Source organism: Pavona decussata, unplaced genomic scaffold, assembly GCF_977016875.1.
Source record: "Pavona decussata unplaced genomic scaffold, jaPavDecu1.1 SCAFFOLD_23, whole genome shotgun sequence".
NCBI lineage: Eukaryota > Metazoa > Cnidaria > Anthozoa > Scleractinia > Agariciidae > Pavona > Pavona decussata.
This window is the reverse complement of record NW_028145446.1, coordinates 462,479-487,238: the sequence shown is the minus strand read 5'-3', so window position 1 is coordinate 487,238 and position 24,760 is coordinate 462,479. Positions and strand designations below refer to the sequence as shown.

The following is a 24,760-nucleotide window of genomic DNA, read 5'->3' as shown; positions in this document are numbered from 1 at the left end:
CAAGTCAAGGATACCGCACAAAGACTCTAATTCTTCGTAACGTATCCCTAATAATGGTTTATGGAAACATTATTTCTACATTTCTATGTTGGTAAGCTAGAATATTTTGAACAGACATACCTTACATATTTGATGTTTGGTGTGTACTACTGCTGTATATTTTTACTTGCTTTTTTTACTTTTCTTGCGTGCTAGTCAAATACAGCAAACCTTGTGAAATATCTAGGGATACTACACACCAAAATAAGGCATTTATTATCCAACTTCACGATTTCTGATAAGAAGGAGAGAAAACTACAAAGATAAGCCGCACACGCTGGCAAATCGACCGGATTTTAACTGTACAAGCAACTAACTGTGTGCAACAGATCTGTAGTCGTCTTACGCGTCATTCGAACAGTGATTAGTGGAGTTGGATAATAATTTAATATAATCTTCAAACTAACTACAGATGAAATGAGTATTGTTTACTGATATTTATGTATGGTTCAATTCTAGCTGTTACCACCCCCCCCCCCCCCCAAGCATACCAACAGGGACGGGGATTTGCCTCTCTTTTTCTTGACGTTCTATTCCCCCCTCCCTCCACCCCCCCCCCCCCCCCTAACCCCGCGCGCACACAAAAAGAGACAATTTCCCAGAGGGGCCGGATTTTCTCGGGGGTGTGCCCGGGGAGGCATGGTGACAGCTAGAATTGAACCATAAATTATCGTAAAGAATATTTGATAGTTCTCGATAAAATTTCAAGTTCAATATCTTAACTTTCAGCTATTGTCTGTGAGTGCACAGAAAACAATGAGTCCACCTCTCCCCCAATAACACTGTATTGTACTTCCTGAAAATAAAACAAGGATAAGGAATTAAGTTGATAAAATAAAGAACGGTTTTGAATTGAGTGTCGAAAGTAATTCGCGTTTGCTTTACTATACTCTTTGATTGGTCAGCAAGACTCAAGCCACTTTCTTAACCAATGAGACGCAAAACCCAAACCAATCGTGACTTGCTAGCATGCGTTTTCCCGCGCTTGGCGCCGGTTACATGTTTTTGCTTCGAATTCTGATTGGTTCATCGCGTTGTGGTTGGAACAGAGTAATTAGAGTGCTTCTGGTTTTACGACACTCAATTCAAAACTGCTCTCTCTTGAACAACCAGAAAAGTCTGTTTTTGACACCACTGACTCATTGGACAAGCAGGTACTGCACAGATTACTGTTACATTTTGGGGTTTTGTTGACTAACTGACTGACTGACTGACTGACTGACTGACTGACTGACTGACTGACTGACTGACTGACTGACTGACTGACTGACTGACTGACTGACTGACTGACTGACTTGACTGACTACTGACTGACGGACTGATTGACTGGCTGGCTGACTGACTGACTGACTGACTGACTGACTGACTGACTGGGCTAGCTGATTGATTGATTGATTGATTGATTGATTGATTGATTGATTGATTGATTGATTGATTGATGGATTGATAGACGGATGTCATATGTTAGGATTTCATCAGCCAATTCAAAAGTTGGAAGAAGCCATTTTGTACACCACAATGAAAAGCATCACTGAAAAGTACCGCTTCATAGCTTTAACTTAAAAGAATCTCATGACTCTAGAATTTGCCCAAAAAAGTGCAAGCACTGCTATAGCTCAGGCTGGGCAAGATTATTGAAAGCGCCCTTTTTTGGATGCGCACGAGCTCGTTTTTTAAGTACTGCGGCAGCGAATTGTAGAAAACTGGCACAGCGTAGTCTACAGAAGATGGAACGCACGATTTGTAAAACAGAAGTAAACTTGCTGAAGGAGGTAATTGAGCTCTTTTAAGCTGGACTAGAAAATATAATTTTTTGCTAGCTTTCCTTACTACCTCTTTCACACGGGCGTTCCAGGTCAGGTTATCACTTATTGCTAACCCTAATAACTTCGCACTCTTGACCACTTCAAGTTCTTTGCCATCAATGGTTTTATTGTAAAATTGCTTTTTGCTGCAATGTGATTTTGAAATAAACCATCTAACCTAACCTAATTTCTTGCAGAGACCTAATGATAGAACCATCTTGTACAACATAAGAAGGAGCACCACTGGAACCTTCACTGTCAGAACCACACCTTAGGAGTTTGTTTGCAGACTCAAATGTTAGAACCACAACAGTTCGTTTCTGGAAGCTGCATCACTCTTACCTGATCCAGTCTAAGAAACTCTGTCCTTAAGACGATGAAGAAAATAATAACAGAAGGAATCGAGAAGAATAATGCAAAATCATATGCTGTCAACCAGTACGATTTGTGCTGTGGAAAACCTAGAAATAAAAATTTCAGAGAAATTAATGCAGCTATAATTTTATTGTCAATTATGCTTCCTCCAGCTGTGATTTAACATTTGTTGTAATCCATCAAATATTTTTGCTTGCAAATGATTGGTTGAAATGGATCACATGATGCAATATGCCTCAACTAAAACTAGGAAATATCTGAAGTTATTAAAACCTGCATCAATGAATAATGCCATTCCAGAGTTTTGATTGGCTCAGCGGCTATGGAATATCAGCCATTATACAGTGTTCAGGAAATAGTAACCATCTTCCTTTATTTCTTGCAAAATGAAATCATGAAGACGTAGCAGTATTTCTTGTTATTTTAAACAGTTATTCCCCTCACACTAGTTAGATATGGGCTGATTATAGCCAATGCAGTACTACAGGCCCCATTGGCTATCTAGTATCAATCCCATGTCCAATACATTCACATAGAACAATTGAAGGGCTCGGTGCATAACCAACCAAGAGTGCATTTAATTTTCAGATCGCATTTTGTTGTTTTAGCTTAGATTCACTGGCGTCCTTTATTTCCTTCAGGACACGTTTTTTACAGTCAATTCACGTCACGCGTGACCAGTATTTCCGAGAATGAAATGAACATTCTTATTTCTCTTTGCTATGTCCGACATGTGAATGGAATGTGGAACATTTCTCTGGAAATCTTTCCGAAAAAGACGCATTAGCAGAAAAAAAGATTCAAAATACTTGCGGAACAATTGTCATTCTTGAAATACTTAATGCTGTAATATAAAGAAAAATTCATAGCTTTACACCGTCAATAAACTAGGGAAATTTCTACGGGAGCTCTGAAATCTTGTTAGCGATGTTCAAAACTGACATGTAAACTTCAAAATTCCGTTCAAATTAAAAAAAAAAAAGAAAAAAAAAAACCGGTCACGCGTGACGTGAATTGATTGTAAATGTTTTATCACTGCTTTGCACTGTGCAATTAAATAGCTGATACTTACACTTGCAATGTATACAGTCTGACCAGATGTATGAAGGAATATCTCCTGGTAATGTCAGTACCACTCCGACAACAACCAGCAACTGAGTCAAGGAGAAAAATAAAAACAAAATGGTAGCATAAAAGCTAGAGTCCTCCCCTTGTAAAGCAAGATGTAAGTATACAAGTTATTTTACTGGTAATCTGCTCCCCTGGGCAGTTGGCATGACTTCATTTGTGGTCATGATTTAATATTTTCCCATGCAATGCAAGTCTCAAAGTCCTGAAAAGCGCTTGTTAGGAGATATGATTTTTTAACTCACAGTTCTGAAGATATTGGGCTTGCATTTAACAAAGCATGGATTAAAGTACCAGGCTTGCAGAGTTAACAGTGCTAGTCTCTTCATCTTGTAAAGTCTTTAATTTACCATTTGCCAAGATTAAAATTCAGATTTGTCTAGTATTTCCTATACAATTAAGGAAAACAAATACGTCTTGATAGAGCAGTTTCTAATGACTGTCTAAAACCAAAACCAAAGTAATTTCTATGAACTAAATATCACAGGAAGATGCAAACGTACATTATAATGAGCCAATAGAGTTTAAAGCAAATACATGCAAGGGTGAAGAAATGTATGAGAGTATGCCAACATTGGTTTTGGTTTTGCTTCTCAATGGTTGAGAAATTGGTGCAAGTTTTGCAGTTAACCAATCACAAAGCATAGAAATTGAAAACCAAGGCAACTGCAAATTACTTTCAATATTCAATTTATTGAAAACAGCTCTTTGACAAAAGCCCAACCCATGATGCTCAAATAGGATGCCTTACCTTCACCATAAATGTTGGACCATCTTCGTTTTTATTTGCAGCAATAAAAGCAGCCAAGACAACTGTACTGATGCACTGAGTCCACAAAAAGCCCATGTAAATCCAATAGAATATCTGAGGCTCATGCTTATTGAGCTCATTTCTGGAAAATTGTAAGAAAAGTACATTTACAAGTCGTATACTGTGTTTTAACGCGTTGTAAAAAAAATATATTAACTGGGGCTCTCCCAATTTGAAGTCCAAAAGGGTTTGTTGAGAATCCTTGCTCTATCCTTTACATTTACGTACATCTATTCACCTAAAAAGCAGTATATAACAAACATGGCAACACCTTTTGGGATGTCAAAAGTCAACCCCACCTAGACTGGAGAAGGGGGGGGGGGGGGATTGGGGAATTCTGCCCGTGGTGACTTTGAACCTCAATAACCTTTTAAGATTTGTGCAAACACCATTAACTTTAGGTAGCGATTTTTCAGAACTGTGACTGGGAACAATTTGGTGTGGTTAGTTAGAGATCACTGACTTTGATGTTTCCATGGCAACTAATTTTTAACAGGATGTTTTTACAGAGAATGGAAAATCCAATTTTTAAATGAGGAAAACTTAATTTTCTTACAGTAACTTTCATATGTTTTGCACATATTATTGTTGTTCCTTTATTAGTTTTCATTATTTTTCATTAAATTTTGGCACTTTCCTGGAGTTTTAGGGAAATCCAGAAATCCAAGATGGCCACCAATAATTATTGGCAATCATGATGCAATTACCATGTACAATATGACATCATCATGTCTCAGTGCAGACCTCAAAGGAAACATCTTTGGACATACTATCAATATTCCAAGTGCCATTGTCAAAGCTTTAATAGTTGAATAGTCACAGATTTATGGTGGGGGGGAGGGGGATGGTTTGGGAATCCCAACCCCCGAAAAGACGAAAAACAAGCCCATTGTATATGGGGTTAATCATTCAAGTTTGTGTGAAAAATGCCCACCTCTTCCCTTGAGACTTGCCAGTGAAATACCCAGTTTCATACCTGTGAAATATAAAAGGGCCATTTTAATTTCTGCAAAACATAGCCAAGATGTTTGTAATCTCCAGATTTTGAGCCGTATCTTCTGGTCACCAGATTTATGTCTGTAATCTCCCGGATAATTGATGAAGTTTTCTATTTGTCATATACTCGACAATGTAACAAGAAAATCTGAAATAATGTTTAGCGTTGTTCCTGGTACTGTGTAATTTAGGCTGTGTAATGTGTTGCTCAGAAATTCGGCATGGGATTTTTTGGGGGTTAATTTTTGGTCCAGGGATTTTGGGGGGTTTTAATTTTTGCCCCCATTTGATCATCCCTGTCACTTGAAATCTGGAGTACCCCCCATGGGCCTGAGTGTTGGTACAACCAGGGTTTGAACCCGTGACCTCCCACTCAGCAGTCAGGTGCTCTACCAAATGAGCTAACTGGGCGGTGGTCAATGAAACGTGTGGCTGAAAACTTAATAGAGAGATTCAGAACTACGTTTACCAAAAACTGACCAAAAAATGACAAAAATGGCCACATGACCATGTTAACCTTATATTTGCCGCTCGGTGTTTTCAGCTTCTCAGTAAAATTGAGTAGTTTTGCGTTAGCATCAAAACCAGAATTATTTTGCACCATTCTCAACTATGTACCACCATTAACGCGAATCTAATGTTTGCCAATTGCCATAAATGCAATTCTAAATCTCTGTAATGGCAGCACTGTATGAGGTACATTATGTACTTACAGTTCCTCCAGTAATGTCATAAACAACATTGTCAAGATAAACTGTCCCACAAAAAGGGCTCCAGCTCTGCTGTTTTTAATTCTCTACACAAGAAAAAAATCCAAAAGAGTAAAAAGTATTTTCATTACTGGTGGTTCCAACGTTTCTTGTTTTAACACTTTCAAGTAAAACTAATAAGCCTAAGAAAGTATTTTTTGTTGTTGGGTGGGTCAGTATGATTGGTACACAGACTCAGCTGCACCCAACCGTCTCTTGCAGTGGACATCTGTTTGGATGTCCTTAATTGCCTCAGAACTTTGGATTCAGCCTTAAAGATAATTTGCACTTTTCTTCAACAAAATGTCAAAATTTCTTAATAGTGAAAAACTAATTCATTTCATCAAACAAAAAGGTTTTGTTTTCAGGATCAAAAATTTATGTTCAAATACAAGCTTTTGATTCCCTCTAGGAATCTTTGTCTGACATTTTGTCCCTTTCATTTCACGTTCAGAAAGGCAAATATGTTGTTAACATGCAAAAGAGCTGGCAATTTCAAAGAAGGTAGGCCACTCAAGTTTGTTTCTAGACTTAAGAATATTTTGTCTTTTGGCACAAAGGTTTGTCTTTAATAATTTTGGGTTTCGACAAAACGATGACCCCCGGGACAGCTGACCCCCTACTGACCCCCCTAACTGACCCCTTCAAAAAATCACAGCAAAAAACAAAAAAATGTGAAATTAAAGTTATAAAGTTAACCTGCAAGATGAAACAGCGCAAATGACGAGTTAGTTACCACGTTTGACTGTTGACTGTTGTCACGAAACAACATCTGGAGACCGAATTCCCACGGTAAAATACAGCAGAAATAGATTCCAGGTCCCGCTCTGGTTCGCTATTCCCGCGCTGACGGATTCACTCGCTGGCGATGTTGGGTGAGTAGTTTATTTTGATTTATTTACTGTATTTATTTTTCAAAATTTCCCCGTAAATTTTTTACAGCCCTCATTTTCCTACTTTTTTAGGGAACTAAGTCGTCTCACTGCTGCGAATGGAAATCAAGAGAGAGCCCTGCGCATGCAAGGCTGCTGTTAACCGTTTCTTACTTTGCATTTTCCTGTTATTTAGCGTTTACATCTACACATTTGTGGTCAAATGACACATAAACTAAAAGTATTAGAAATGGCTTATAACAAAAAACCACACAAAATTACCCAACGCATTTTCCTGAAATCATGTGCTACAGCTAGTCTATAATCCCTTTCCCAAAACGACGGATTGTTTGACCTTGTTGTACTTTTGTCCGACTGCCACAGTTCACCTGGCCTCCTTGTAATGCAATTAAGAATCGAAAACAATTCGTTCCTGTCAGAGAATTGACTTTCGAACATGTTTCAATCATCGGCTTTTGAAGGTTACTGAAGTTTTTTTAAAAGTTACCTAGTGGAACTGGGATTTTTTTTTCGAACAGATGCTCGATTCTTTGTTTGATAAATTCAAAAATCTTCTGTCTAGCGGCGCTTTTGGCAGCTTGAATGGTTGTCAACTTCATGATGATAAAGCCCTTTCAAACTATTTTGGTCACAACGAGAACTGGGTGCATCGGAACGTTAGTTTATGCTGGTTTATGGTAAGGAACAGGTGTATCCGTCCCTCATGATTTGTGTTGCATTCCATCATCTTGGAAATTTCAGGTTGGTTTATAACTTTAATTTAACATTTTTTGTCTTTCCCTGAGAGTTTTTGAGGGGGTCAGTTGAGGGTCAGTAGGGGGTCAGCTGACCCGGGGGTCCGCGTTTTGTCGAAACCCAATAATTTTGTTGTTGTGTCCTATTTTAATTATTGCTTGTCAATTTCTCACCACCGTCTTAACGGTCTCATAGTAGGAAATTGGACAGGCCTCATGAAAAGGCATTTAGATTTACTTATAAATATGACTGGCACTAATTCTGGTGAGTGTTTCAACCATCTTCCTTTCTTAAAGCTTTACAATGACAGATTTTGTGTGAGGTTGATTCCCTGGATGAGTATTCACCTCAGTAGCTGCTGATGTGACTGATGTACGCTCAGATCCAGATGAACTAAACTCTTCTGCATTCAAACTGTTTATCTCTTGTTGTAAAAAACCTAATAAGAAAATGAAATGCTATTTTAATGAAACTTGTAACAATCAAAGATTAGGGAGTGTATTCGATGATCTCAATTCTAGGGTCTCTCTCCTTTGGCAAGTTGGTGATGATGTCATCTGCCCCTGCAAAATCTGTGTGGGATGCCAGATATGCATCCCAATAACCATTCATTCACAGCAATCAACATTGTCCCATACAATCTAGCCTCCAAATATCTGCATTAGGGGTGCGTTCTTTCTATGTAGAACACAATCATGTGTCATACTATCATAAGTTAGTTAAACAACTCTTACATAGCTGTGCTTAACTGAAGCATTAGAAAGTACATTGTGTGCAAAAGTCACCTTGTGCCCATGGGACATGACAGTCTGATTGTTTCATGCTGAGCATTAACCCTTTAAACCCCAGTGGTGACCAACATCCCAGACATTTTTCCTTACAATATCTCTGCTCTATTAAACAATAAAGTCAGGAGAATAAAGAAAATAATCACTAAAGATAAAAATTATGACTTTAGACAAAATCTCCTAACTAGTAGCATAGGAAATATATGGAGGACATTGAGGAGATGATCCCATATAGATACTTTTCAAACACAAACAAATGAACCATTCTTGTATCAAATCTTTAAGTTTAATTATTGTCATTTGTCAAATATAAAGACGTTAACTTGTACAGTGGGTGCAATCATTGATGGTGCAGCAAGATTAATGAGCTAAACAGAAGTTGCTGGTTAAAAATAAAGTTTTACATGTCAATTAGGTTAACATCTAAAGATGATTTTGAAGGGTAGCACAGAATAAGGCCCTAAGCGACTTTTGATATAAGGTCAAATTCTCCTTTTGTTTCACAAGCAAATACAAGGCAACTTGGAAGGAGAATCTAGTGATTGATAAGAAGTCAGTTAGGGCTTTTTCTCCAGGCACCCATTCATTTACCTGCTGATCTGTGCATCCTTTGATGATATAAAGCCCATGATAGACACAAAACCTACAAACAATTTACAAGATTGAGAATAATGTATTAATCAGTAAATGATACTGGCATACTCGGAAAAAATCTGAGTGCTCCTATCAGGAGTTGAACCGTAGACCTTCCGATTACTAGTTTGGATGCTCTAACACTGAGCTACAGGAGACTCGTGGGAGTTATGGCCATTAAACTACGTTTATAGGACAAACATCGATTGGAATGTCAATGTGTGGCAAATGCGCAATGGAAATAATGTGATGGAATATTAAACCTGGTGAATAAATGAGAATGGTGTATTGATCAGTAAATGACACAGGCATACTCGGAAAAAAAACACAAGATTATAAAATAATTTAAATTTCTCGAACGAAATTTTTTCTAAATATCTTCCTCTTCAAATCATTCCAAAATACATATTTTCATATATTCCATGTCCAAAATTTAATTATGATCATACCTCTAAGGACTTCAATGCTCCATCTTAAAGTAAAGATTATGGGAAAACGAAGTGAGTGTTAAAAGTAATGATTAAACAAAACTAAATATTTAGTGTTATATGATCTTAACAGTCACTAATAAAGCATATGGAAACCAGTTTGCAGAATAAATATGTTAATGTCAATAAAACAGCTGTTGAAACTATAATATTTTGCATATGTACCTGCTATAAAATATACTGTCAGCCTTGTGGGGTGTTTAGTATCATGTGCACTTGTCCACCCATAGATCACAGAGCCCACAACTGATCTGAAAAAAAAAACAACAACAACAACATCTTCAGTTGTGCTACACATTCTTCAATAATTACAAACACTGCAGTTATTAGATAAGAAATGTGTAACAAACTCAAGGTGGCATTACATACTAGAAAATCAACAAATATATTTCACTCCCATGGGAAATGTCGTATTTTTGTAAAACGGCAACTGTGAACCCCTACACCAACTGTAATACACCAATTAAAAGGTTTTATCTGGGGCATTGTATAAATCATTCCAGCTAAGACAAAGGAAGTAACAGAAGAGAATGAAAAGTGTTTAAAACAAGAAAATATAAACCTTAAAATACATCTCACTCCTCGTATACACTGGGTATACCCCTAAACTATCGCTTAATTTGCAGATCTCAGCACATAGTTTCTTGTCAAATGGTGACTTGGTCTTTAAAGTGTAAGAGGAAAAAGTTACAACAAATGGAGGGGTGGTTAATCATGTCCTATGTAGGAGGGGGGTAAGATTTTATGCTTCCATTGTGCAGATCTCTCCAAGATCTGTTTGGTGTCCAAATTTGATACAAATTGATCCAATATTGGGCACGTAATGACTTTTTGTACCATATGGCACTCTTGGGAGTGAGAGGGTTAAGCCCTAACAGTGATCAGCATCAAATTTCTCCTTGTAATATTAATGCTTATTCAACCCCTGAGGTCATGAGAATCAAGGATATGATCACCCAAGGTGAATTTCCTTGATATTTTCGTAATTTATTCCTAGTACTTTATTTCGAAGGAAAGTATGGGGACAAGATAGGAGAATTTGCTCTTTGATATTTAAGGGTTAAAGGGTTAAAATTTCTGACCTCATGGACAAAACCGTGAAGTAGGCAATCCATGGATAGTTGGAGATGACATGGTTTCGAACTGTCAGATTTAAAACTGTGACACTGAAAAATAAAAAGAATGGCTTTTTTTAGTCAATAAAAAATCAATGATTAAACTAGAAATAAATTCATGGCATTTAGAGAGGAATGCCATGTCAACCACAGACGGTTTCCAATGTTGTATATTTAACAATTATACCACGAGCGCGCGTTGGATATGAGGTGATAGATAGCCAACAAGGCGCGTAGCGCCGAGTTGGCTTATAATCATCTCATATCCAACAAGCGCAAGTGGAATAATTGTTTTATTTAAAACAATCAAGAAATATTGTTAGATCTTACTGATTTCGCTGTGAGAGAAGAACCAGCAGACAATTTAATGGCCACCATATCTCGGCCATGGTATAATGGCTCATATACCATGGCCGCTCAACCAATCAAATCCCTCAAATTCCATTATACAATGATTCAGTTTTTAATAAATTTATATTATTATATAGACTGTCACGGTGTAGTTTTGGAGATAAAGGTGTGCTGGAACAGATGACTTGGCTATGTTCTAAGAATGCCCTAGGAACATATACAGTGCAAAGCCCAGGGTGGACACCCCTGGGTAAAAAAATCTGGGGAGGCCAAAAACAATATGGCAGAGAACTGTGGAATCCCAACTGAGAGAGATGGGTCTCACGTTGGGCAAGCTGGGAAGGAAGCAAAAGATCAAGAGGGATGGCAAGAGATGGTTGCCACCTTTAGTGCCTCCCCGGGTGGGGTAAGTGGTATTGTACAGTTCCAGGAAATATCCATCCTCCCCCCCCCCCCCAACAGATGTTTTTTTGTTTTGCACTCCCCTCCCCACAGGAAATTCCAGTTTAGCTTCATACTTTGCTTCTTAAATTTTGGCTTTCAAGACTCCCCTCCCCCTAGGAATTTCTGATGATCTTCCATGGAGTGGGTGTGTACTTTTTTTTTGGAACTACATATTAAGCTGTATTAGGTCTTTCTCTTTATTAAACCACTCCCAAATGACATGCATTAGGATTACTCTTACGTCATATTACTACAACACTGGAGAGTAGTTTTTTTTATCTATAGTTACTAATAAGTCAAAACTACAAGACATCTGTCAAACTATCATCATTATTTTATAGTTTCATTATTTCTGAATTTTGATCAAATTAACATTGGAAAGGTCATATAAACCAATTTCTCAGCATGACTGCATGCTTGGCGAATAATTTTACAATCTTTCTTGGTATAATTCCATTACCAAAATTTGAATATACTTTAGTTAATGTATTACGGTATTCAATTCTGCAATATATATGTTGAACTAAAGAAGTAAAATGCACATGTACCTTAATTGTTGTAACTGTGCCAACTTGCATTATCAAGTTAACTAATTAAACCAAATCCATTACTGCATCAACCACTCAAGTTTTACCTATTGTATCTGTAGTGTGTCAGCAGGCTGAATACAATACAAAGGGTAGCAATCGTGATGTAAATAAATGAAGTCACTGGATGGTTGAGTTTTTCAACAGTAAAATTACCGGATGAATTACTGCCGGTACCTGCACACAAAATATGAAAAATATGAATACACAATATCATATTTCCTAAATGTCTACAAATAAATTATGCACCAACCAATTTGAACCTTCAACATCTCCACCGCCTCCCCCCAAACCAGGATACCCCAGGTATTTGACTGTGTACCTTGCCCAGGGAGTGGGGAATTTGATTCAGGTATTTGGTCCGGTGGAATCCGTGCATGGGTTTCTTTGTGATTTGGGAGTTAAAGAGTTTTCCAAGGACAGGATTTCACCTTTGCGAGCAAATAACTTTCTCCAAAGGGGCTTTAAAACAGTTTTTGAAGGTGTAATTAAATGTATCTCTGTTTGCAAAACATGAACACTGATCAATTGATTAAAGTTGAAAATTTGTCATTATGGAGAGGTATTTGCTCACTTTTAGGGCACAAGTTGTCTAAGCTCAAGATGGGAGGAACGTGACTCTTGCCTGACAGCATATTTGGAGGTGTTAATTGTTACGACAGTTGAATTATAAGGATTTGTATGGGAATGCAAAGGATTTGTATAATTAAGTTCTACTATTTTATACAAATCCATTGCATTATTCCCATACAAATCCTTATAATTCAAACTGTTGTAACACAACACGTCCAAATATGCTGTCAGGCAAGAGTCATGATTTTCCCATCATGAGCTTAGACAGCCTGTGCTTTAGGGCAGGGCATTTGAACTTACAGCTTTTTGGCCACAGGAGGTGGGAATTTAAACAAGCCAATCTTCAAAAGTTCAATGCCCCGGGGTGGGGGTGATATCAAAGTTTCAAATAAGGCACATTATTTCATCACAGTAAGTTTTGTAAAAGCTCTATTTTAGCCTCCCCTACCTTTCCCATGGTATTAGTGGTGATAATTACATAACAGGTTGAAAGTTTAGACAATCACAAAAAGAAATACTTCAGCACTTAGATGGACAAGTGGTCAAACCAAGGCCCCGCTTACATGTAATGTTCTAAAATAATTAACAATTATTCCACGAGCACGCGTTGGATGTGAGATGATAGATAGCCAACGAGGCGCGTAGCGCCGAGTTGGCTATAATCATCTCATATCCAACAAGCGTAAGTGGAATAATTGTTTTAGTAAAAACAATCAAGTAATATTGCTAGATCTTACTGGTTTTGCTGTGCAAGAATAACCAGCAGACAATTTAATGGTCGCCATTTCTCGGCCATGGTATAATGGCTCATATACCATGGCCGCTAAGCCAATCAAATCCCTTGAATTGCATTATACAATGATTCAATTTTTGCTAATTAACAATTATTCCACGAGCGCGCATTGGATATGAGATGATAGATAGATATGAGATAATCCTCCCATATCCAACAAGCTTGAGTGGAATAATTGTTTTATTAAAAGCAATCAAGAAATATTCCTAGATTTTGCTGATTTCGCTTTGCAAGAACATTAAGTAGACAATTTAACGGTCTCTATTTCTCGGGCATGGTATAATGGCTCATATACCATGGCCGCTAAGCCAATCAAATCGTTTGAATTGCATTATTAGATTATACAATGAAACAGTTTTTAATAATTGAAGGGGTGCGTGAAAAAAAGCCTTAAGTGACATCTGATTGACTGCTTAATTCTCCTAGCAAATTACCTTGTTCTTCCTTGTATGAGTAAAGGAGAATTTGACATAAGATCAGATGTCACTTAGGGCTTTTTTCCACTCACCTCTTCAATTATTGTTATACAACATTTTCTTGGATCAACAAACAATGTTTCAATGTTAAGCACCATGTGTTCTAGATGTTTAGGTAACATTTTTCATGGCTGTATGATGTGTTAGAACAGTTAGTCTGGGCTTAGGCCTAGTTCAGATGAGGACCTCTCATTTGCCATACCAACTGAATGTAAGCTTATGTAAATATGCAGTTGTTTAGCAGTGGTTTCGCTTCTTGTTCACTTTTTTTTGTACAAGGTACAGCGAAGCTTGTCGCATAATAGAATATAAAAGTAAAAATGTATTTGTTACTGCGTCTGAACCTGGCCTAAACTGTGCACAGGAAACAGCACAGTCTAGCTACAGCTCAGCTTGCAAAGTGAAAGTCCCGGGTGAAAGTGCGTGAAAACAAGAACTTACAGTGTATAGGAGGAATTCTATTTTTGCATAAGGTTAAATAAAAATAAGTAATTCGTTAGTTTTCTTACAGTTTCCGTTGAGAGAGTGAAGCTTATCGAAAAAGGACGAATTGAACAAGCACATCGCCACACAACTGGGTACAGTGTACTAAGAGCTGTCAACTGCACTGTTTCGCTTTCATGAAGTCTTTCATGACGTGGACACTGATCATTAAAATCTCCGCTGACCCCACTTCGGACTTTAACGATTGCAAAATCTTCCCCAGGGGGATACTAGCCTGGTAATTCTTTTACAGAATCATTATTAGTCATTGATAGTGATGCTGAGAGGTATGGCTGCCACGATAAGAAAGATCGTTAGCACACCGAAAGCTCCAAGAGCTATCGGGCCTTACAAGTAAGTTCTGTATTGCAAGAAACCCTGGAACATGAAGCTATACGACCTCAGTGACCATGAAACCTTGCGATCAGAACAAAATCAGGGGCAATTTGTCTGAAAGATTTGTGTGTCTGGTCTGGGCTGCAGACCAACACGTGGCAGGAATATCCTGTACTGTACAATATTTCTGGAATCATCGACCGCTAAGTAACTTCAAAGATTACGTATACCATACCCCTCTCTACCCCTGATGGGTTTTATTGCGATCTTCGAGTTTGGAGGCGCCCCTTTCCACTGTTCTGTATTCTAGGGCTTGATTGCTTGAGACAGAGCACGGCTACAGTGAGAAAGATTGTTCATACTTCGAAAGGCGTTCAGCCAATTCCTGGCGTATATATGTAGATTTTTTTATTCGGCTAGCTGGGCTTCTACCGCATGGTTGCAAATGAAGCAATTGCAAGCTTGTAACATTTTTTGAGATCTTGCGTTGCTTGCCAAGTGAAAAGATTTAATTCTTATATCTAGGTCCTTATGTTAAGCTTTATGTCATTTAAATTTTTTTAGCCAAGCTGTGATTGCTGACAAGACGATGTATGTTTCTGGACAACTTGGGCTGCACCCTGAGGTAAGCGAGCAGCTCCCTCACAGACACTCTGAAATTATTGGCTCGTCACGTGAGCTTCTGCGAGGGAGGCTAAGGTTTGGTCGGTCATGTGATAATATGAAATCATCTTCTGGTCTTTGTACAAAATGAAATCACCAAGATCTACAATATTTTCTGGTTGTTTTTTAATAAAACATTTATTCCCCCAGCCAATGTAATTGGCCCAGGCTGTATACCCCAAAGATTGCTTTCTTTATACAGGAAATTGCCATCACCCATAGGTGGTTTTCAGACAAGACCTGTCAACAAAGCAGTATTAAAAATAAGATACAAAGTGGGAAAGTGGGGAATTAAAAGGACCCAAAGATGCTAATAATAATAATAATAATAATAATAATAATAATAATAATAATAATAATAATAATAATAATAATAATAGTAATAATAATAATAATAATTATTATTAAAATATTCCAGACAAATTGCTATTTACAAGTTAAAAGTATATAAAAATGAGCTATTAAAAACCTGTTTACAATTCATTTCGATGAAAAAAGAGACTATTTTCAAGCAAAATTTCAGTAATAATTTTTTTTAAATATTCGATTGTGAAAAAAACTGAGACTGCTTTCAAGCATAATGTTTTTGTAAAGAAAAAGAAAAAAAAACAAATGTCATGAAGTTTTAAAAAAAAAATGAAATTCGGCATTTTAAAATCAGTTCCACTTGATAAAAAGAAAAGTAAAAAATAAACAAAATACGCATCTCTCAAATGGCCCCTTCTGCAGTTCAATGTCAATAATAATAACAACAACAACAACAACAACAATAATAATAATAATTATTAATAATAATAATAATAATTATAATAATCAATAAGAATTAAGAAAAAAGACAAAAGTACAAGGAAAAAGTAAAATTACAATAAAAATTGCAAAACAGAGTTTCTAATATTATTAAAACCTATGACCTATCAGACTATTCATAATCTCTAGGGGGATCTTGTTCCATTCCTAAGTAAAAAATAATAAGAGGAATGCAACTGGCCCTTGTTGCCTACCTTTATTTGTACCAACAGTGGTGAATATTAATGTCGTCCATTTTGTTCCACAAACCAGACCCATGACATGTTGAATCTGAAACAGGCTCAACAAACTACAAATAATTGATTAAAGTGCCTAGGAAGCAAAAATTGTTTTTGAATAGTTATAAAATTTGCACTTTGAAATATATGATTCCGAAGTTTTAGAGTGCTGGTGCCAAAGGTTTGTTTACTGTTATTCCGTTCTTGCCCCCAAGAAGGATTGTAGAAAGAGAAAAGCATGTCTAGCAATTCTGTGAATGATCGATTCTGGCAACTCTCTTTGTTACAGATGCCAGCAATGCAACATCGCCCTCGCTGTCGCTTATCTTTCTTCTCTTCCGCCATGATGAATTGCAATTCTTCTTCAATGTGACTTCAGCGGTTATTGTCACCTGGCATTTTTGCCGCACTATTTGAATACCATTTTTGAGTTAGGGCAAAATAGCCCAACTTTAAGCACTCACAAAATCAGCAATTTGTACCTCAGCAATCTCAAACGTCTAAGTTTAAAATTGCATGTTTGAAAGGGTAAATTATATAACTACCTAAAGACAATTTTCGCTTCATAGGCACTTTAAGGGGTCGTGAAAGATTACTTTGGTTTTACAAAATAAAGTGTAAAAAAATGGGTACACTCTTCTCTTTTTTGTCATTTATTTTGTCATTTTATTTTGTCCTCGTAGACTATGAATTTCGTGTCAGACGATGTGGCAGAGCAAACCAAGCAGGTATGAAGAGCTAAAAGTATGCTGTCTTCATATTCAAATCACACAAACCACTCCATAGCCAGAAATAGTGTGCAGATTTTCTGGAGTGGATATTGCTTTGTAGTCCAATGTCTATACCTCAGTTCATGTTTTAGGCTACTGGCCACACCCCAGTTGTTCAAAGAGTGGGTGTCATTATTTAGGGAGCAGGCATGGCATAGTGGAGGGGGAACCACCATCCACCAGTTGGCCGTGAGAGAGCAAGGATGGCGCAGCAGTAATGAGATCACTCTTCTCTCACCAATGTGGTCCGGGTTTGATTCCCGGCATCATATGTTGGTTGAGTTTGTTGTTGGTTCTTGTCCTTGCTCGGAGAGGTTTTTCTCCGGGTACTCCAGTTTGCCCCTCTCCTCAAAAACCAACATTTCCAACTTCCAATTCAACCTGGAGTGTCCTCAATGATTATTATTGCTCTATGCTAAATACAATGACACTTAAATAAAGTGATTTATTAATTTTTTTATTTTATTTTCATTTATCCTCGAACTTAGAGTTAATATATGGGTCAAGTTTGTTTCTCACTCTTCTCCTTTCTCTGAGACCTTTTCTACCAGTGCTTCAGTGCCCCTTCCCCCTTCATCTGGACAACGCATCCTCTTAAAGTCTGATTTAATCTGGAATCTGAGAGCCACTAGTTTGAGCCTCAAAAACTATTAAAGTTGTACCTTGGTCAACAAGAAATTATCCACATTGGAGCTATTGTTTTGATAATACTTACCAAAAAAGTTGAAATTCAGCTAAGTTTTCATGAAACACAATAGCTTTCTCAAGCTAGGGTTTGCCTGCAGCTTACAAGTTTAGTGAATTAGTTCCTATTCCCTAAACATTTCTGCCACTTATATGTTATTTCAGCTTAAGAATCCAAACAGATCAAATTGCATTTATTGGTTATTAAAAATTACTTACTATGATATGGCCTAGTTGAAATTTCCCTCCTGCATGCCTCTGTCAAATTGGTTATTGTGAGTGCCAGAAAGCCAGCTAATGACAAACATTCTGAAAATGGTTTGATGCTATGTGAAATTGCAGCTAATGCCAAGTAATAATAGTAATCAATTTTAATGATGGTGATGATGATGATGATGACAATGATGACGATGATGAGGATGACAACCAAGGTGCTAGTTTGGTTGAGCTCAAAAAACAATTCAGATTGAACGTAACAGGTTTAAAAATCACAACTGGCGGGGGGCGTAGAAGCTGGCTATTTTCAATGCATGGCCAAGAAGTTGAACTTGGGATTGTGCTGCTCCATAGGCTGCGTAGCTGGCGGTATTGTAGGCGCGCGCGAAAGAAAGTTTTGGTGGCTTTGCCGCTAAAAGCGAGCGGCGAAGCCGCGAGAAATACTGCCTGCCAGAGAACTTGGGTATTTTGAATGCCGCCCACTTTTATCACCTCATTGACCTCAACTGATCCCAATTAAACCAACCAATTAGAACCAACAATTTTCGCGCGAAATATAGGCGTAAAGGCGATCGTCTTACACTTTGATGTTGTTGTTGCATGCATGGCGGATAAAGGAGAATTTGCATCGAAGGGAGATATGCCTACAAAGCCAGTTAAAGGAAGAAAAAGCCAAGAGGAAAACGCTAACGACTTTTGTAGGTTTTGTGGTGTCAATCTGAAGATAAAATTCGGTTATTTTCAGAAAAGTACCAAATTCGTTTCCACGGAAAATTCATTTAAACCTTCCGGTCGGGCGAAGCATGAAGGAAAGACATTGCCAGAACTTTGCTCAGAAATTGGCCGGAACATTGTGGAGTCTACTGTTTTATCGAGTCGAGTTTGTCACTTTTGTGGTAGGAAAATATTCAACGCAGTTGAACTTGTCCGGTTCATTCGCTCCGGCCTAGAAAGAAATTTGGAAGTTCCGCTCTGTTCTTCGGATCAAGATACGTAAGTAAGGATTAAACGTCTTCTTCCGTCGTCTGTGTCTTCGCCGGACAGGAGTCCTCAAGCAAAAAAGAATTTATTCAAGGACCGTTCTACCCCTAAGAAATCATTGAATTTCTTAGAATCGACTCCTTCAAATGCAACGAACAAAGAAAACACGCTGTTATTTTTACCGAATAGTTTGTCATACTCATAAGCAAAGCAAAGTGTCCCTTGGGAAATATACGAGGGATCATCTAACATTTGATTGACGTATGTACTTCTCTTGACCAATCCGTTTTTCCCGCACACTGGTGTGCGGACTATTCAAAAACCCATGGTTTTTGTGCAGGCGGTATTTCAAAGTGCCCCTCCCCATTCTCCTCGCGGCTTCGCCGCCAAAACTTTAATTCGCGCGCGCCTACAATACCGCCAGCTACGCAGGCTAGCAGCTCCAGAAAATATCCATACTCCTCCCTCAGAAGGTTTTTTGTAAGCCCCGCCTAGGAATTTTGCGATGACCTTCCATGGGGTGGATATGGATTTTTCTGGAACTGCCATATTTACTGTTAACTCCAGCTAGTAACCTGGCAGAGTGGGAAACACTGGTATAACTTTTAAATGTTACCAAGCACTTGATAAAAATCAACATTCATATAAATTTGTATGAAAAATTCTTGTTTGTATCCTTGTAGGCTCTGACGAATATGGGTAATATTCTTGAGGCTGGAGGTTCATCATTTGACAAAGGTACAAACTATTGATTAATAAAAGATTAAATCTACAGAGACTACTAGCTTTTGTGCTCCTTCAAACTGAGATTGTCAAATTGCGGATATAGTAAACTGGCAAAATTTCTAGACTGCAAATAGTCTCCTCTTTCTCTCAAGATATCCACATGTGACACCATTGCAATGTTTTTTGGCCAGATATAACTGCATGTACTGTTGAAGGAAAAGGGATAATAAACACTGTTGATTTACTTAATATTTGATTGCGTGAACATTACAAAGCAACTTCTGTCATTTTAGTGAAAAATTCTATCGTTATTTAAACATTTGTTTGGCTTAATGTTGCAGTTGTGAAGACAACAGTGCTTTTGGCTGATATCCAAGACTTTGCCAAAGTCAATGAAGTGTACGAGACTTGTAAGTTGTAGTTGCTACTTAAATATATTCTAGTACACAATAATATTGTAGACTGTCAAGATTAACAACAGGATGATTTTAACTTATGTGTTGAACTTTTTTTGTTAGTTTTCACCTCTCATCAGCCTGCCAGGGCAGCTTATCAAGTGGCAAATCTTCCCAAGGTGGGTGACAGTTAAACGGAGTATAACCTGTGCTCTGACGTCAATTTAGTTGGGCATATCCTTCTGACAAATTATTTGAAAGGAATCCTATTAAATGGTAATGGTAACATATTTATATACCGCACATATCACGTAGTCTCATAGACTATCATTGCGGTTAACAATAATAATTTATTCTTCCGTGGGATGAGAGCAGATGTCAGCATGTAAAGGGGCCACTGGCAGCTGCTATCAGTCTATATTTTTATCTCATCCACCCACCCAACCCACACATGAATGTCACTGTGAAAGACAGATGAATCCTATTAAAATATACCAAAACATTTTCCACAAACAACCTAACAGCTTTTTAAATGAGAGTGTAAGGAAGAGCTCTTACGGGTGTTCTGTTAGGGTTTTTTAATTTTTTTTTACTCTCGCCTCATTTAGCGCGCATCCAAAATACGGAAATTGGCTTTTTAGCTCAGAAAACTCCACAGAAACGTTTGCTGCGCAGGATAATAAAGACCTATTATTATTATTATTATTATTATTATCATTATTATTATTATTATTATTATTATTATTATTATTATTATTATTATTCAAAATTAACAGGCCTAAAGTCCCAAAAACAAGGATGTAAGATAATAACCTGCAAATAATGCAATCTTTATGAGTTGCTTGCTGAAATGTTTTCATTTCACGTTTCCCACAGTAATGGTTGACCCAGCAGAAGAAAACTAGAACATGACAACAGGCTGCTTAAAAACAATATGTTGTTGATGTTTCTTTATTTGCTGATATTTCCTCCCCAAACTGGGTACCCTGTGTGCGGTTACCTGGGAGGGTAGACTCACTAGATTGTGAATAGATAAGAGGGTTCGTCTGTGGTGCTGCGTCGATGTCGGAGTAGAAACAAATGTTTGGCTTTATCACCAGAGTTAACAAGGTGATTTGGCGACTGCGAAGAGATTCAAGTGCTGACGTTTCGAGTGTCAGCCCCTCGTCAGAGCGAACCCGAAGGACGAAAGGCTAACACTAGAGAGATTTAGCTTCGCGTTTACGGCTAACGCCAAACGGGAAACGTCAAGCCGCTGTTTGTTCTAAAATGCATAAACTTGTGTTTCTCGTACTCACTTCTCTCTTTTTCGTGTTTGCTCGATAGCTGTCGCCTACTGGGTGGAGAGAAACTTAAACCAAAAAAAAGCTTCATTGTTTTTCATCAAAGAGAAAATTTCAGCCTGGCGTTTGCCGTTTGCCGTTTGCCGTAAACGCGATGCTAAATCTCTCTACTAAAATCGTTAACATTCGTCAGTTTAGACTGCGGCGGTTCCTGGGAGCATCCAGTTAGTGAGGAGTGACACATAGAAACAGAGAGAGGGGAAGGAGAGGAGTTTTGGGCTTTACCTTCCCCTGTAGGATCTAAGAGTGATAACTTTTTACATTCATTTTCTGTAAGGGTTAATCTGTTAATTGTTTTTAATATTCACAGTTGGGCAAAGTTGAGATTGAAGCTGTTGCCATAGTTGGAGAGGTAAAAGATGTGTAAACACAATGAGCAAACATCTTAGGGATCTAAAATCAACCTAGTTTTGTATGCTTGTTTTGAAAATGGAAGTCACTGGAATGGATCCGTGAAAATAAATGGTGTGAATGACCTAGATGTGAAATTATAATAAATGAATAGAATAAAATAAATTTTTTGGTCTTTTTGGGCTGAAACTTTGTCTGAAATTTGAAGTTTGTCTTGTTTCTGCCACGTAAACATATCGAAAGTTTAAAGCACATTAGAGACGTGAAAAGCGTTTGAGTTGTGGACTCTTCTGGGATACCTAATGGCGGTTCGTTTCGGTAAAAATCTGTTTGGAAAGACATCATCCGCCTCAGAAATTCGGACTAAATTGTGAAGAATATCTAGCTTTTTCTTTAGCGAAAGGTCATCTGAAACTTTCGCAACGTTGAAAAACTAATCCTTTTTTATTTTCGGAGGGGCAAATACCGCATACGTCGTCAAAAAGGCCACCTATCATTTTTCGAAACTCAACAGCAGCTCGCAAATTCGCGGAATAAGTTTCCGTTGTCTAAATTTTTCTGCAATTTAAATTTTCAGCTAAAAGAATCCCAACAGCTTACACAAATTTGTCTCGTAAAAGGCCATGAAATGATGTGGGAAGGCAGAAAACGACATTTTAACTATTTTCTTTAGGAAAACAAACTTAGTTTTCGATGGGTGCCCCTGATTTAAGAGAATTCGAGTTTATTCAATTCTTCGAGAATGCACCGGCGAGAGAAGTTGAAAGGCCTATGAGAGTTGTTGGCCAATTTTAAAAGTGTTTGTTCCGCAACTTTATAGCTCCATTTTTTGCGTTCCGTTACCTTTTCGTACGCCCACAGAGGTGGCACAACGTTCTTCTTATCCAACAATTTTTTCTTTGCTTCAGGTAACCACAAGTAAACTATGATGGAAATTGTTATTTGTAAATAAACCTTGTTCCTTATAATTTGTGTCTCCTTGTCTTTCAACGGTTAAAATTGTAACGTTCAATGAATTACAATTATTGAGCGCGCTTTCCATTTGTATGGATAAACCGGTTGTTCCGTTGGTGAGAAATGAAATGGACCAAGAAAAAGACAAAAGGAGGCTCTGCTCGCAGGGTGGAAATGGACCTTCCCTTTCCACTGGAAATTTTGTGCAGTAAACCGCGTATGTCAACAAGGAGCACGGTACTTGTTAGGCTTGGCCTCCTTTGCAGACGTTGTTTGAATGGGACCGACACAAACAACGTCTGCAAAGGAGGCTATGTTAGGCTCGATTTCCAGCCGTTTTGGAACTCCGGTATCATCCTCCTCCCAAGGAACTCGGGCTCCCAAAACGGCTGGAAGCAAAGGGTCTCTGTAAAACGCAGACCGGATGGCGGCGGATGGCGGATGGCGGATGATAAAATGAGGATAATAAAATGCGGATGGAAAAATGCGTATGACAAAAAAATTGAAATATTAAATAAATTGATAAATTAATTAATCACAGATATCCCACATTTTTTCTTTATGTATCGTCGGATCCGAAAAAAAGAAAGTACTTTCATCGAAGAAGACGTACATTATCATCGGGATCCATACTTTTCAACTTAACATCACCACTACAGTCCTTTTTTTTCCCCATCTTTATTAGTAACTAGCATTTAACAAAGAAAACTACACTTCTACCACTACAGTACTTGATCGACACACCACCCTACCCTAAATAGTTGTCAATTTTGCACCGAGCGTTTGTACGTGCACGGCACCTGTAGAAAGGCTTGTTAGCGTAAGTAATAGCTCGAGTGAATGAACCGGGCACCTGGGTTAACCGATATCTGAGTTGTTGGAAGGCGACGCGGATTTGGGCCAGCCAACTTTTGTTTGGAAGAGGTGAGTTAAGTTAATGAATTGATTAAACTCAATCGATCTTCAACCTTTTTTCAATGTCAGGCAATTTTCGTTAACCTTTTTTTGTGTTCACTGTACATGTATAGTGAAAATGCTAGTCCAGCCCACGATGGTAGGGAATATTTATAGCTTCTGCGTTTTGATGCATGTTACAAAATTGCGATAGTAGCATTTTAGTTATTTATAGCTTTGACCAATGTCTTCCGGCTTCTGTCGAGGTAAATATTATTGTCATTGTTTTACAGCCACTGAAGGCTTAGCTTACCCCTAGACCCACACGTAGACAGTATATCGTAAGCAAAATAACTTACTCGATTTGCCGGTTAGCCTCCCACGCAGACGTTCGTAGGGCTCGTCACGTCATATTTCCGTTCATGGGGAAGGAAATATTGCGTGATGATCCCAAAGAACGTCTACGTAGGAGACTATTTGCCAGTTCTGTTACTTCTCTTAAGGTGGAGGTAAACGTGAATTTGGATGGAATTTTAAGAGGTTTAAAGAAGGGATAAAAGAAAGAAAACTATATTTGGAACACCAAGAGACAGTTGCCCCCAACCCAAGAGCACACCAGGTTGGTAGGGGACTGTTTGAGTGTACATATATCAATTTTTAACTTCAAATTCTAATTTTGGCTACATCAAATCTTAACTAGTTCTTATTTCTCCAAATTTTACTACTCTTTTGAGAAAAACTATCTCCTCCCAAATATACCTAAAAATCCCCCCAAAATTTATAAAATACACCCAAACATTGATTTGTGTTATGAGCTAAGGGTTCTTGTATTGCTTGAAACGCGAACGAGATATTTCCGTTAAATCGATTTTAAGCGGCGTGAAAACAGCTTTCAGATGTACCCTCGCAAGCAAAGCGGTTAGAAAAATTTGTTCCGGCTATTTCCTAGTGCAACTTCATAACAAATAACAAAAGTCAAGCCATAGCGTAAGTCTTTCGGCATGAATCAGTACTTAATTTTCACGTAATTTTTACATAATTTTCTAAAAGAAATTGGGCGTAAGAAATTGTTTATTTATTTATTTATTTATTTATTTATTTATTTATTTATTTATATATTATTTTTAATTTTTTTTGTCATCCGCATTTTTCCATCCGCA

At 37.8% G+C, this 24,760-nt stretch overlaps 2 protein-coding genes across 3 annotated transcripts; one reads left to right on the top strand and one right to left on the bottom strand.

Annotated features, from left to right (window-relative positions):
• Positions 1–601: 601 nt before the first annotated feature.
• LOC146485954 (uncharacterized) lies at positions 602–14,421 on the bottom strand. 2 transcript variants are annotated; one of them, XM_085102679.1, is made up of 13 exons: positions 14,289–14,421; positions 11,985–12,114; positions 10,523–10,606; positions 9,606–9,691; positions 9,402–9,424; positions 8,911–8,962; positions 7,879–7,970; positions 5,868–5,950; positions 5,093–5,134; positions 4,099–4,240; positions 3,292–3,373; positions 2,187–2,305; positions 602–835 (listed from the first exon to the last, which is right to left on the bottom strand). In XM_085102679.1, exons 1-13 carry the CDS (start codon positions 14,341–14,343, stop codon positions 758–760), a joined length of 1,068 nt encoding a protein of 355 aa, XP_084958805.1. In that variant the 5' UTR covers positions 14,344–14,421; the 3' UTR covers positions 602–757. The 2 variants fall into 2 exon arrangements, with proteins under 2 accessions (XP_084958805.1, XP_084958807.1); XM_085102681.1 differs by lacking the exon at positions 5,093–5,134.
• A 26-nt stretch (positions 14,422–14,447) lies between these two features.
• On the top strand, positions 14,448–21,946 carry LOC146485953 (2-iminobutanoate/2-iminopropanoate deaminase-like). The gene is made up of 7 exons (XM_085102683.1): positions 14,448–14,616; positions 15,163–15,223; positions 16,970–17,014; positions 19,621–19,675; positions 20,005–20,073; positions 20,182–20,237; positions 21,712–21,946. The coding sequence occupies exons 1-7, from the start codon at positions 14,540–14,542 to the stop codon at positions 21,766–21,768; spliced, it is 420 nt and encodes a 139-aa protein (XP_084958809.1). The 5' UTR covers positions 14,448–14,539; the 3' UTR covers positions 21,769–21,946.
• Positions 21,947–24,760: the final 2,814 nt, after the last annotated feature.